The following is a 12,683-nucleotide window of genomic DNA, read 5'->3' as shown; positions in this document are numbered from 1 at the left end:
TACCAGTCTTCATGACTCAGAAAATCATTGGAAAACAGGGTGATGTGGAGACATACTTGGGGGTCAGATACTATCAGTTTACGACACTTAATAAAGTCGATGACAGTGAATTGGACTGAATGACACCGGATGACATAGGCATTAGGATAGTTGAGGAGAAATCAGAGTGAATAGTATAAAACTTGCTACTTTTTCAGGAATAATATTGTGCTAATCCCAACTACTATTGGCCCCTTAGCAATCTTCTTTTCCTTGCTAAAGTTTGAACAACTAGGCAATAAATCCAATCCTGCCATCTCCCCTTCCCCAGCAGTCTTCATCAAGCTCTGATCAAGGGATGATTAGACGGTGGAAAACAATTGCAGAATCCTTCACAAACAGATGTTCGAAAGCTAGTGGTACCTTATCATTTACATAACTCTTCTTTTGTAAGTATTTTCCCACTGCCTAATACAGAGATTTTTTTTCTTATTCATTTTATGCTTACCTTTATGACCCTTTTCTGACTGTATGTTGTCTTTGATTCTACTATGTTTTTGTTATATACGCCCTTTGTTCAAGCCTAGTCTTCTGTTACTTGTATTGTTCCCTTGCTCTGGACTGACAGCCTTCATATCTTAACACCTGCTTTGCTTTTTGTCCTCTTAATCCTAATTAATTGGAGAGACCATTTTAAGTAGATTAATAAAAGCCTTGCTAAACTGCAGTTTTCTTCATATGTCATGAAGCTACAGATGGGGCATATTTGACGAACTTTAAATGTTTAAGCTGGAAATTATATACATTTGGTACCAGGCATGTGATGAACCTGATTCCAACTGTGTAAACAGTATTAACCCTACAGATGGGTGACCCCTGGGTGAACTTGTCTCCTCAGTCAATTATTCAGCAGCAGTTTTCATCAGCGCTGTAGCTGGCATTTCTTTCACTCCCACAAGGTGGCCCTATAGACCATTTGTAAAGGAAGTCAGCCCTGACACATGAAACACAACGATCGACGACTGTAATCTTAAGGAAAAATTATCTGCAAATGTGTTGCAAATGTTTTATTATGTATTTTTGTATATTAGTGCACTGCATAGTGCATTCAACATCCATGGATGAATCTGAGGGCATGCTCCATCGCATTACATTTGTACCCTGACATAAAATAATGTCTTTTTAACTCCATTAGTGTCAACTTCCATCAGAAAGCATAGTGCCTGATACTAATAGTGTTAAAAAAGACTCACAGAAAAGCCCTGACAAAATTACTGGATAAATATAATTCTCAAAATTCTAGAGAAAGACACTGGTCTTAAGAAATTATTGACCTGTCCAATATTTTTGTATTTATGTTTGTGTGGATTGTAAAAGGATCTACTCTGGGTGAATTCCTACCAGTTTTAGACTGTATATTGCTTTGCTCCTAACAGCAAATATGAAAAATGAAACATAAGACAATGCTCTTACACAGGTCTCGCAATATGTTGCAGATGGAAAGCTATCTGAAAATGCTGCATGTTTCTCAGTTGAAGCCTAAAATTGACATGTGCATTTCCATTTGCAGAATTCCTAGAACAAACAACAATTAACTCTGGATGATTTGAGAATGACAGTGTGATCTTAAAGGTCACATTTACCTTGCCTGTAGAATATTACGGCACATTTCCATTCCTACAAAATAGTGGTCTTGGGTTTTCATAGTGGGAGAAGCTGGGGAGAATGGGGAGGGTGAAACCAGTAGTGGGCAGTAAATTCAAAGTTGGGCAGGTGAATGTCATGCCAACCTTAACAGCAGGTCCTTAATGAAGTAAAAACTCCCACAGTCTCTTCTGATGCCTGGCCAGATTTCTGATCAGTAGGAGGTGGCATTATGGAATGATCTCCAGCAGTCAATGGGCTCTGAAGGTAATCAGGGATCGTGTGGAAGGTGCCATTGTAATTGGTGAGGAACTCGAAGGTAGGGAAACATTAGCACCTATGCTAGGTACTGGGATGATCTCCGGTTCCTCCTGCAACACAAGCAGTACTACAATAAGCACTTTTCCTCTACAGGTCAGTCAGACCCTCATTCCATAGTCTTATTGCCAGGCTGCATACAATACTCACATCCCTCTGACAGGAAGTTAATATTTCATCAAGATGCCAAAGATATCATCAGGCTATGATTTCTGAATTTCTAAGTAGAACCTCAGTTATCTTTTGGAAAATCGAGCCTCATCTAATTTGCACCTCAAATTTATGCCTCTAAATCTTGAATATCTTAAACATTTCGTATCCAACCTCATATCTTCCATGCTACATAAACAGTAACTATATAATCTCTGCTACTCTTAGCATAACTGGCACAAAATTCCACACATTTATCACCCCAATCCTTTATTAATTTCTGGTTTGGTAATGGGTCAATTTTAAAATTCTCATCCATACACCCAAGTCCCTACATCATCTCACCCCTTCCTGTCTTTATAACCTCTATCAATACTATAACTCTATGACTGACTTCTTGTGCATTCTGATTTTCACCGTTCTTTCTTAAGCAGCATTCCTTCATCTGCTAACATCCTAAGTTGTGGAATTCTATCCCTCAACTTCTTGGCCTACCAACCTCTTTTTCCTCCATGAGATACTCAGTAAAACTGCCCCTAAGTTTTAGTTGCCTGTTCTAATATCTCCTTATGCAGCAGGGGTCAACTTCTGTTTCATGAAATGCTTTGTAGCATCTTACGACATTTAATTATAAAAATAATATCGAACGCGTTATTGTTGTTGACAATACTAGTAAAGTAGTGGCAGATGAATTTCAGTGTAGAAAAAGTTGAAGTAATTAATTTTAGTGGGAAGAACCCAGAGGCAATATTCATCAAAGGGCCGACAGTTCTGAAGGGGATACAGGAACTGAGGGATTAGGCAGGTACATGCATGAGACTTGAAGGTGGCAGGACAGGCTGAGAGAAAAGTTAATCAAGCATACAGTAATCCAAACTATATTAACAGAATTAGTATACAATAGAGACAAGATAAAGAAACTTATGCTGAACTTGTATAAGACACTAGTTTGGCTTCAGCTGGAGTATTGCATTCAGTTCTGGGTGCCACATTTTAGGAAAGTTGCAAGGACATTGGAAAGAGAGCAAAACAGCTTCATGAGAATGGTTCCAGGGAGGAAGAATTTCAGTTCTACAGATGGATTTGAGCATTTAAGATTGTTTACCTTGGAGAAGAAAGGCTGAGAGTAAATCTGAGAAAGGTATACAGAATCATGAAGACATGTGAAATGAGTGAGAAAAAGGTGAGTTCCAATTAAACATAATTGACAAAAGAAGTAAAAGCGCTGAGAAAATGGCATTTTCACCCATTGAATTGTTAAGGTCTGGAATGCACTGCCTGAGAGTGAGGTGGAGACAGGTTCAACTGATAGCGTTAAAATGGTGTTAGACAATTACATGAAAAGGAGCCATGTGAAAGGTAATGGGAAAGAAGAATGGCATGGAGTCATAATGGTCACTCAACAAACCACAGTGGGCCAACTGTCCTCTTTCTGTGCTGTGATAATTCCACGATTCGTTGCCATTAAATTATGGCTGCCAGGAATATAACAAGTTGTGGTCAGGAGCTAAGATGTTCAAAAATTAATCCCTTCCACACAGCTGGGGAAAGGACTTAAATCCCAGCCTGCGTATAGCTGATTTACCATACACAAAAGTATAGAAAAGTAGTCTTCATCAGCTTCAGCTTCTGATTGCCTTACTGGGGACGAGAGCTTGAGAATACCATTTCTCTCTTCAAGGAGAGTAATCAGAGGTCAAGTGCTGCGATCTCACATTTTCAAACTGTTTCTTGTGCAAGTGGGAGGAGCAGTTGAATGAAAGGGATGAGTAAGATATTCAGACTTATTCACACACTTGTAAAAGTGCTGAGCAGATTCTTTACTTTTCTGCATTAAAATGTAGTCAGCAGATTAAATTCTGAGAGTCGACTGTCTATATAGTGTCCTGTGCAACATTGAATGGCAAGTGTAATCTGAAGGAGCACAGCATCGCGGTCTTTATACCTGCAGATGGTGCTGTGAGAAAAAAACAGTCCTATCTGCAATCAAGCCGTGTGCTAGAGTAGGAATACATAGTACTGCACCCAGTCTACCTCGCACCGATCATGAATACTGACATTAAAACTACAGAACCAATATAGCACTGATAAAATTGTGAAAAAGTGTTCCTTACAAGCAGCCTGGCACAATTGCATATTCTTCAAGCCTGTGAGTGAGATGACGGCTGAGCCTCTGTTTTTTGCCCTACTGAGATAATTGAGGATCATAATGGTGGGAAAGGACTGCAGTCATCACTCGCTGTCTGTCAGGTATCAGTACTCATCTCCGTGTCATCTGTCACCATTGAAGCACTGTGTCATCTTTACTCAGCCTTCAGAGCCGCTGTTTCTCATCCTGTTCATTATCTTGTGCACAGACCAGCCCCCCTTTTGTAAATGCATCTTTTTGTGACTCTCAATCTTCTGATTATGAATCGATGATCATGTGGTGTAAGAGAGATAGATGGCTTTTAGCTCCATCTTGTCTTCTCTAATTGTAAAATATTAGTTACATTAGACTCTGCTTTTTGATTAATGGAACTTATTTGGAGTGGCCTCTCCCAGCCTCCCTCCCCCCCCACCCCAAAGTCCTCCACTGACTTTCGAGAATGGAGTGATTTCAATTAAAGCAGACAAATAAGCCCTTCAGATTCGAGATAGCTAAGCTATATGTATTGAATCCACAGGGCCCACAAAGCTGCTGTTGATTTCTTATAGCAGAATCTTCAGTGACTGGATGGACACGCATGATTTAGTGGTTGCAGGTATAAATAAAATATGGAATATAATGAAGATCCAGTTTAAAAAATGATTACAGCTTTTTTTCTTCAGAACGGCATATAATATTGAGTGAAAACACAGTGTGCTAAGTTCTCACAATCAATCAGTTCAATTACAAAAGGTCTATTCACTGCGATGTGTCAAGGTTTATGTGTTGCATAGAAGAAGATAAAGTTAAACAGCTACAAACAATCAGGCAAAAATTCTTTTCATCAGTTTGAAAAGGCTTAAATTAGATCTGCCACTTAATGTTTAATTTGGGCGATAACACTTTTTAAAGGAGATTGGTAATAAGCTGCGCGTGGCTCAAACAAGGCAATTTCGCATTTTGAGTATTGCTGTTTTATTGAAGGGCAGTTTAATATGCATGGAGAAGAATGATTTTTCATTTCGGTTTCAAGAATTCACACAATGACTGCGTTGTGCCTTTAAATACACGCCATTGCTTTTAAGGAAACGAAGCAGCACATGTTAACGCTTTCATCTTCAACAGTGCCTCTGATACGACGGGAGGGTGTTATCTCAAAATTAATTTTTTAATGAAATAGCATGCAAAATAAAAAAAAAGCATTGTTCACTGACCAAGATATCTGTTGACTGTATTAGCTGCATTGTAAATGCATCTTGCAAGGGCTGAGGACAAGGCGAGATTGCCAGTTCTCTTGCCTCTCTACCACCTCCTCATACCCTTTTTATTGTTGTGAAGGAAGCAGTATTTGTGGAGGTGTGTCAAGGGTCCCAGTGCAGAACGAGTTAACTCAGTTTGATGTAAAGCTGAGTATATAAAATAGACTAAATCCTGCTGTTTTATTTTTTTTCCCTCTCTCGATAGTTTTTTCCATGCTATCCTGAATATAGAATTACTGTTTGTAAGCAGCTGAAAGTCATTAGTGGGGCTGCAGTCTGTCAGGTGCTGGTGAAAATCTGCTGAAGCTGAATGGGTTCCTTTGCAGAGTGCTGGGAATTTGTCATGTGCTGATGAGCAGTTATAATAATATATGAGCAAATCACAAGCATTCTGCAAATTAATCAAATTTTTTTTTACTCATCTCTGGGAGAGCGTTTTTTTTTTGCAGCTCGGCATAGGTAAGGCAGTCTTTACTCACAGATGGTAGTGCTGGCATCAAATGGAATTTATATAACAGTAATTCTGACTTCCTGCCAGAAGTAGCCTGAGAGACACAAGGGAAATTGTGTGAGGGCAGTCATGTGGTTTCACAAAGGTTGTTGCGGTAAGTTTTAGGGAAAAGCTTAAGATTTCTTTCTGTCTGCTCTTGTTGTTTTAGCCTGAAGGAACAAAATCTTATTCAGTTGTGCCACAGGCCAAATCCACTGTGTAGTTTTTTTTCTGAATGTGTACCGAAACACTGTTTCACAGCTGTTTGAACTCTTGGCACAAAGAACCATATGACTTCATGTCCTCACTCTTCCCTTACAAGGATTGGAGGAGGGAAAGTTCAAAAGGTTGTTGCTCTACACGCCGCAGGGTGGAGGGGACTTGCTGCTCAGGAAGTGATACTTTGCTCATTCAGTTAAACTGTTCTGTTTATCTCCACTTGGGGAATTTTGGGTAAAAAGAGGGAAACTTGAACTCCTGCAGAACACAATACATTTAAAAAAAACTGCTGGCACGACAAATACGTTCAAAAGTAAGCCTCGCAATTTACTTCACCGAACCATACTATGTTTTTAAACTGTGCAGGATACACACATACACACACACACAGGGGAGATGGTAGAGAAAATGTAGGCGTTGTGTTAACAAAGCATTGTGACGGGTACATTATGGAGTCATATTACAAAAGGCCGCTCAGTTCTCAATGACATTTATGATTGAGAATTTCCTGCAGACTGAAGAATTTCAAAGCAATTCTGAGCTCAGAGACCCAATGAATTCTATTCTGCAGAGTCTTAAAAAGAGATGGCCCTAGTATTCTTTTGTTGTTCTGGTTCCAATTTTCCATGAAGACGTAAGGAGCCTTTCTTTGGGGGTGGAGGAATTGTATGTAAAAGGCAAGTAGGAAAGAACTGTTTTACAGTACATGAGCTGTAAGTCATGAGGGTTTGCTAAACATTTTCTTCTGAATTTTGAGAAGATGGAGAATCAGCTATGTTACATTAGAGAGTATCAGTAGACTGCAGTGTTTTGTATAATGTAAGGAGCTGCCCATTTGTTTTGGTTCACATGACTGCAGTGGAGTAAGTGGATTAGACTGAAACTTTACCATGCTTCATTGCAGCTGGTTGCAGACATCTGTCATTTCTCAGCTACGGCTTCAGTATCAGGCCACAAAAAAAAGCAAAGTCTGACACCTTTCATTTTGCACAGCCTCTTATAGAATAATGTAATGGAGTCACAACTTTGTATTTCAAAGCAGGCCTTTCACTTAGATGTACATCGCTATCACTTAAAGGAAAAACTTCAAAATTCAAACTTGTATTTATTTTTTATATAACCAAAAAAGAGATTTTAGGATTTTTATACCATTTTTTAAAAAAGATGATTGACATAAAATAGCCTGTAGACACAGAATACCTCATATGTGTTGGCATATGAGTGGAATGAGGTTCCTTGTTCCTGTTATATGTCACTAATATTTGGATAAAAATATAGGTATGTTCTCAATATTTAACACCATAGGTTATATTATTAATATGGCCATTGTACAATAAACATGATTCTGTATTGCTTGAAGTATACGTGCAAAATTATCTGCACAACTTTTTTGCAATAAAATAGAGGGGAGCTGAGCCAATACCTCTGAATTTAAGTGCTGGAAGGCATATATTCTGGTTAACATAATCAGAGAAGATCAAAAATGAATATTGTGCAGATGTTACTCTTTCAGCCATCATTCAATCTTTGGCTTCACATTCACCATTTTAACTGTAAATCCATTGATTTTTTTTTACTGAACATTGTTCTTTATGTAGAAATTAAAAGATTACATTCAGGTTGTGACGAGCTCAAAAATTGGGTGTTGCCAATGTGTAACTCTCAAGTTGAAAATTATATTACAGAATAGCACTGGGTTAATTTTCAATATGTGCAATCTTTATTTATTTTGATAGCATATCAGGTATTTATGCAGACTTGGCTAATATACATATATGTAGACACTTGTCTTGGAGCACTGGATGCATGATCAATAATGTAAGTTAAAAGCTGTATTTGTCGAATATTTATAAGTGCACTACAGAAATGTGAACGAAATAGAACTGCACCCATTCAATAGAGTTTATTTACAATACGAACAAGCATTTTATTTTTCCTCAAAACAACTTTACAATGTTTTATTTTCTTCTTATAACCACCTCTCCAAAATTTTGTATATTGAAATATCAGAATGAGAAAGATTTAAAAAGAGCTGCATTGGCAGAGTTAATGTGGCAGCAAATGGCCCCTTTCACTCTCCTCAAAGCCTTGTGACAGTGCAGTGTGTGCTCCTATGCATTTATTGCAATACTTAATGCAATAAATGCAATATTTAAAAAAGGGATTGTTCTAAAATAACATGCTTGAGTATATTTATAAATAGGTTATGGGACTTCGCGTCTTCCTCTATTATACCACATTTGATACGTTTCTTTTGAACTACAGAACAATAACTAGACTCTTATCTTTCCCTGCATTATAGGTCACAGGCCTTTCCAGTGCAGATACTGCCCATACAGTGCCTCTCAGAAGGGGAACCTGAAGACTCACGTTATGTGTGTGCATCGCATGCCTTTTGACAACAGCCAGTACCCAGATCGCAGGTTCAAGCGCTCGCGAGTTGAAACGGAAGCTCCTGGGATTTCAGAAGAAGCAAGTGTTGTGAAACCTGGGAGCTCTTGTGAACTGCCAGTGGAAACCAGTCAGGACCAAGAGTAATGCAGTGGAATAATATAAATACTTGCAATATATGTTTTTACAGAGCTTTTTTGATATGCATTCAGAATGAGCAAATGTTTGTGGCATTCCAAGGAAAGAATTTGTGAACTATATAGAATAAACACCCCAGTATTGTGATCGACAGTATAGAACATAAAAGCAAGAGTTTCCAGTCCTCCCAACTGGCTGCCAAACTGTTACCTAGCAACAAGTACTTCAAAACATCACAGGTGGGAGGATAAAGTGGTTCTAAAAGGTGGGAGGAGGTCATCAGTTACTTAAAAGCCGGACATTTAAAAGTTTAAAGTGGTCTTTGTCCAAAAATAATGCTCTTAACAGAAAAATGATACCATCTGAATGATTTAGCATTGCCTTGAAGATCTGGGGCTGTGTTTTCAGTGTTGAAAACACCTTTATAATATGACACCAGCTGCTGTCATTCGCTTAGCATAGTAATGAGATGTGTTGGTAGACTGCCATGGTGCCAGTCTGACTGGAGCTGTCATTTGTAGAAAAAAATCAATTCAAGTGGTGTCGCAACTGCACTATAGAAGAAATCTTAGACGGCCCGTGAACTAGGGTCAGTAGTGACCTACAGTAAAGTGGGTTGGGATGTTACATCTTCATTTTTTTCGATTTGTAGCCAAATGAATCAATGGAAGAGAATAAAACACAATGCAAACATGTTAGCCATTTCTTTTGGAATCTGTTGGTAGTGGAGTGAAGAAAGCATTTTTTTCTTTCTTTAATTAAAGGAATTTTCTTCTGTGGAGAAGTAGGTTATCAATAATCAAATTATAGACGAGTTAGGGGATTTTGGGGAAGAGGGTGGGGTAGGTGGGGGTGAGTGTTACTGAGCACTGAGAGATGTTAAGTCTGACAGTAGAGGGCACTAGTGGGAAGTGGGCTGTTTGTAGCAAAGGATCAGCATGATTTTTACTTGAGCAGAATCCCCAGGAGCAACAATTTGCTAATTTTTGTAAACATGAAAGACAAAAAAGGGTTTTTCCTGAAATGTTATTGAATATTAGAGAAGATGAAGAAGCCCAATCATCCTTAATTTCCTGCTCTGTGTGTATTTAAAAAATGTTGAAGTGTTCAGTCTTTTTCCTTTGTTTTATTTTGTAAAATAGAAACAATGGAACTTGTGGCGTATTTTTATGAATTTTAGCTTTTGTACAATTCAGAATCTCCAGAGTTTAATTTCATCATGATATAGGAAGCTTTTAAAGAAATAGAAGCTTGTGATGAATGACGTGATTATATCATTCTAGGAAAATGATGTATGAAGGTTTTTAGCAACACAAAATCAGCCCGAAAATTGAAATCAAGTAAGCTTATAGCCTTTGGAATCTTACTTCCTTCATCAAAAGCAAAACTGGTGCTTCTTCTTCCAATGGTAGATGAGTATTAGTGTCTTCTGAAAAAATAAGTCAGACTTGAAAAGTCAATATCTTTCCATGTAGGCTGGGAGCAGAAAGTAAATCCCAGGGCCTTAAAACTTCTGTTCTGCCTAAAGCAGTTTACAGTAATCAGAAACTGCAATCTATGACTTGTGTAAATAAGAAAAAAAAGCTTAGTACTAACCTGAGGTAAGGATAAAATCTCAGGCTAAGAGAGAAGTAAGGTTTGCATATGCTGGCTACTAGGAAGTCAACCAACCGAAGCCACAGTTTAATTGAGGTCGCTAACTAAGACCTATCTGGCGTATAGCAAGCTGGTTTTATTGTTTTCTAGTATAGTTCTCACTGCCTTACTTAAATCCAGATGATAAACTTAATGCAACTGTTTCTAAAGATCCCAGCAAGGGATCGAAATGTTATTAAACATTTCTGAACGACTGTAGTAAGCTTTAGGATATTAACTGCACTACTGTGTTTGGTGACTGTGTCAGTCGCTTGCTTTCGTGTGTGTGTGTGTGCGTGTGTATGTGTGAGTGTGTGCCGCCTACAGTATCTTAGCAAACACATTCCATTCTTGCACTTTTGAAATCTTTCAGTATTCTTCTGTGTCTTTCAGCATTTCAGATGACAGGCAATAATTCTGTTTGTGACACTGGAAACATTTCCCTTTCTGTGACGTGTGCGTTGATTCCATTTAGTCAGGTGCTACTGTCCCTTTTTTTTCTCTCTCTGACGTAGACCTTTCCAGAACATTTGTAACTTGTAATACAAACAAGTGACAGCAGCAGTGATACATTGTCAGATTCTGAATAACATCATGCTTCACAAATCTAAACATGTCAACATTTCTCTGTACTTCTGTAGTGTGTGAAACTGGTCATGATATTGTCTACATTCCTAAATGAAGGAGTTCCTATCTTGGAGGAGATCTGAGATCAATAGAGTAGAGGATTTTGTTGCCTTGCTTGTAACAAGTAGATGACTTTGTATTTAAAGTTTATTCTTGGTCATTATTTATTATACATCAGTTGACAGAACTTTATTCTGGTATAGAAGTATAAAAGTTGTTTTTCAGCGATGACTGTTTTCTTTCCGCTGTTAGAAGCAAGATGTCTTTGAAGCAGTACAGTTTTATCCAGTGTTTTACGCAATAAAACCTCTACCTCTGAAAGAGCAGATTTCGTCTTGTTATTTTGTAATAGTGCTTTTAAAACATGCCATTGTATAATTCAGAAGTCTTACTTTAGAGTGAATCCTGCAAAATTACTGCTTTGGGTCCTGTCTGAGGAAGCTGCTCAGAATATTCATAACTTTGTAACTGTGAAAGCCAAAATAGCTTATACTTCCGTTCAGAAGCAGTCTGAATTCTTCAAGCTACTCTTTTTTTAAAAAATATATATTTGGTGCAAATTTCCCAGCTCATGGCACTCAGTAAACGATGAATCGTAATTTTCTGGTTTGAATCTTGGTCTGAAATATATGCCAGTTTCTGTGCTGAGCAGACTGGAGGAAACAGTTTTCCCAAATTGGCTGGGTGCCTCAATTGTTTATGCCAGTACATGAAGACAAATACATATGCTGTCCCACCAATTGATTACTGTCATGCATCCTCATTCTCTTATACTCTTTCCTCTTCCGTTGTTATGCAGAATGGGGGGTCATATTAGAGGCATTCAAGCTGCTTAGTACTTTTGAGTAGGTCAAGAAGGATAATAGTCCATGATCTTGTTCCTGCACTGAGTCTTTGGTTCCACATGGTTTCAGTAAGAAGAATTTTAAAAGGGTAAAGATGATTGAACTCCAGAAATCTATTATGCTGATTATTTAGGCTGTGCTCTAACACTAGTTTGTGTGTACATTTTTGGATTAGAGTGGTGCTGGAAAAGCACAGCAGTTCAGGCAGCATCCGAGGAGCAGTAAAATCGACGTTTCGGGCAAAAGCCCTTCATCAAGAATAAGGCTTTTGCCCGAAACGTTGATCTTACTGCTCCTTGGATGCTGCCTGAACTGCTGTGCTTTTCCAGCACCACTCTAATCCAGAATCTGGTTTCTAGCATCTGCAGTCATTGTTTGTACCTTTTTTGTACATTTTTGCTAACACTTTATTCATATAAATCCAGGGAGCTCCCATGTAAGTAGTTAGAAGTTCAGAGTCTTAGTACATTATTTAGCAATCCCGTGGTGGGTTAATGGAAGATTTCACTTTCAATTCCTCACAGAGGGTTCCCAAACCTAGTTATATTCTTTTTATTGGAGAAGTATAAGATGCAGAGGTTCTTTGATCCAAGTTAAAATGAGAAAGTCAGAGTGAGATTGACTCTTTCAGGTTTGCTGCAGCTGATCTGTGGCTAGTACTGAGAGGGTCATTGCTGTAAGTCTTCTGATCTCCTTCCTGGCTTCTGATTTGTGGTTTTGTAGAAGGAGTATGCCCCCTAAAAAAAAAAGCATCACGAAACTGTTCAACTCTTCATGCACTCTCCACCATGATCTACCCTCCTTTTAGTTTTTGCTATCCTGTTGTGTTAGAAAAGTGGAAGGAAACACCAACTCCATAG

At 38.3% G+C, this 12,683-nt stretch overlaps 1 protein-coding gene across 6 annotated transcripts in view; it reads left to right on the top strand.

Moving 5' to 3' along the window:
* The window catches only part of znf536 (zinc finger protein 536), a 587,086-nt gene extending 577,578 nt beyond the window's left edge, over window positions 1–9,508 (top strand). For all 6 annotated transcript variants that reach the window (XM_087995858.1, XM_043706851.2, XM_087995855.1 and 3 more), the window contains one exon: window positions 8,490–9,508. In XM_087995858.1, coding sequence (XP_087851984.1) covers window positions 8,490–8,725 — 236 coding nt within the window. In that variant the 3' untranslated portion in view covers window positions 8,726–9,508. The remainder of the gene's footprint in view (window positions 1–8,489) is intronic.
* The last annotated feature ends 3,175 nt before the right edge of the window (window positions 9,509–12,683 follow it).

This window comes from Chiloscyllium plagiosum, unplaced genomic scaffold, assembly GCF_037043375.1.
Source record: "Chiloscyllium plagiosum isolate Xiang-an unplaced genomic scaffold, Cpla_swu_hap1 HiC_scaffold_17, whole genome shotgun sequence".
Classification (NCBI taxonomy): Eukaryota; Metazoa; Chordata; class Chondrichthyes; order Orectolobiformes; family Hemiscylliidae; genus Chiloscyllium; species Chiloscyllium plagiosum.
Note: the sequence above shows the minus strand (reverse complement) of the source record. Positions and strands in the feature narration are given on the sequence as shown.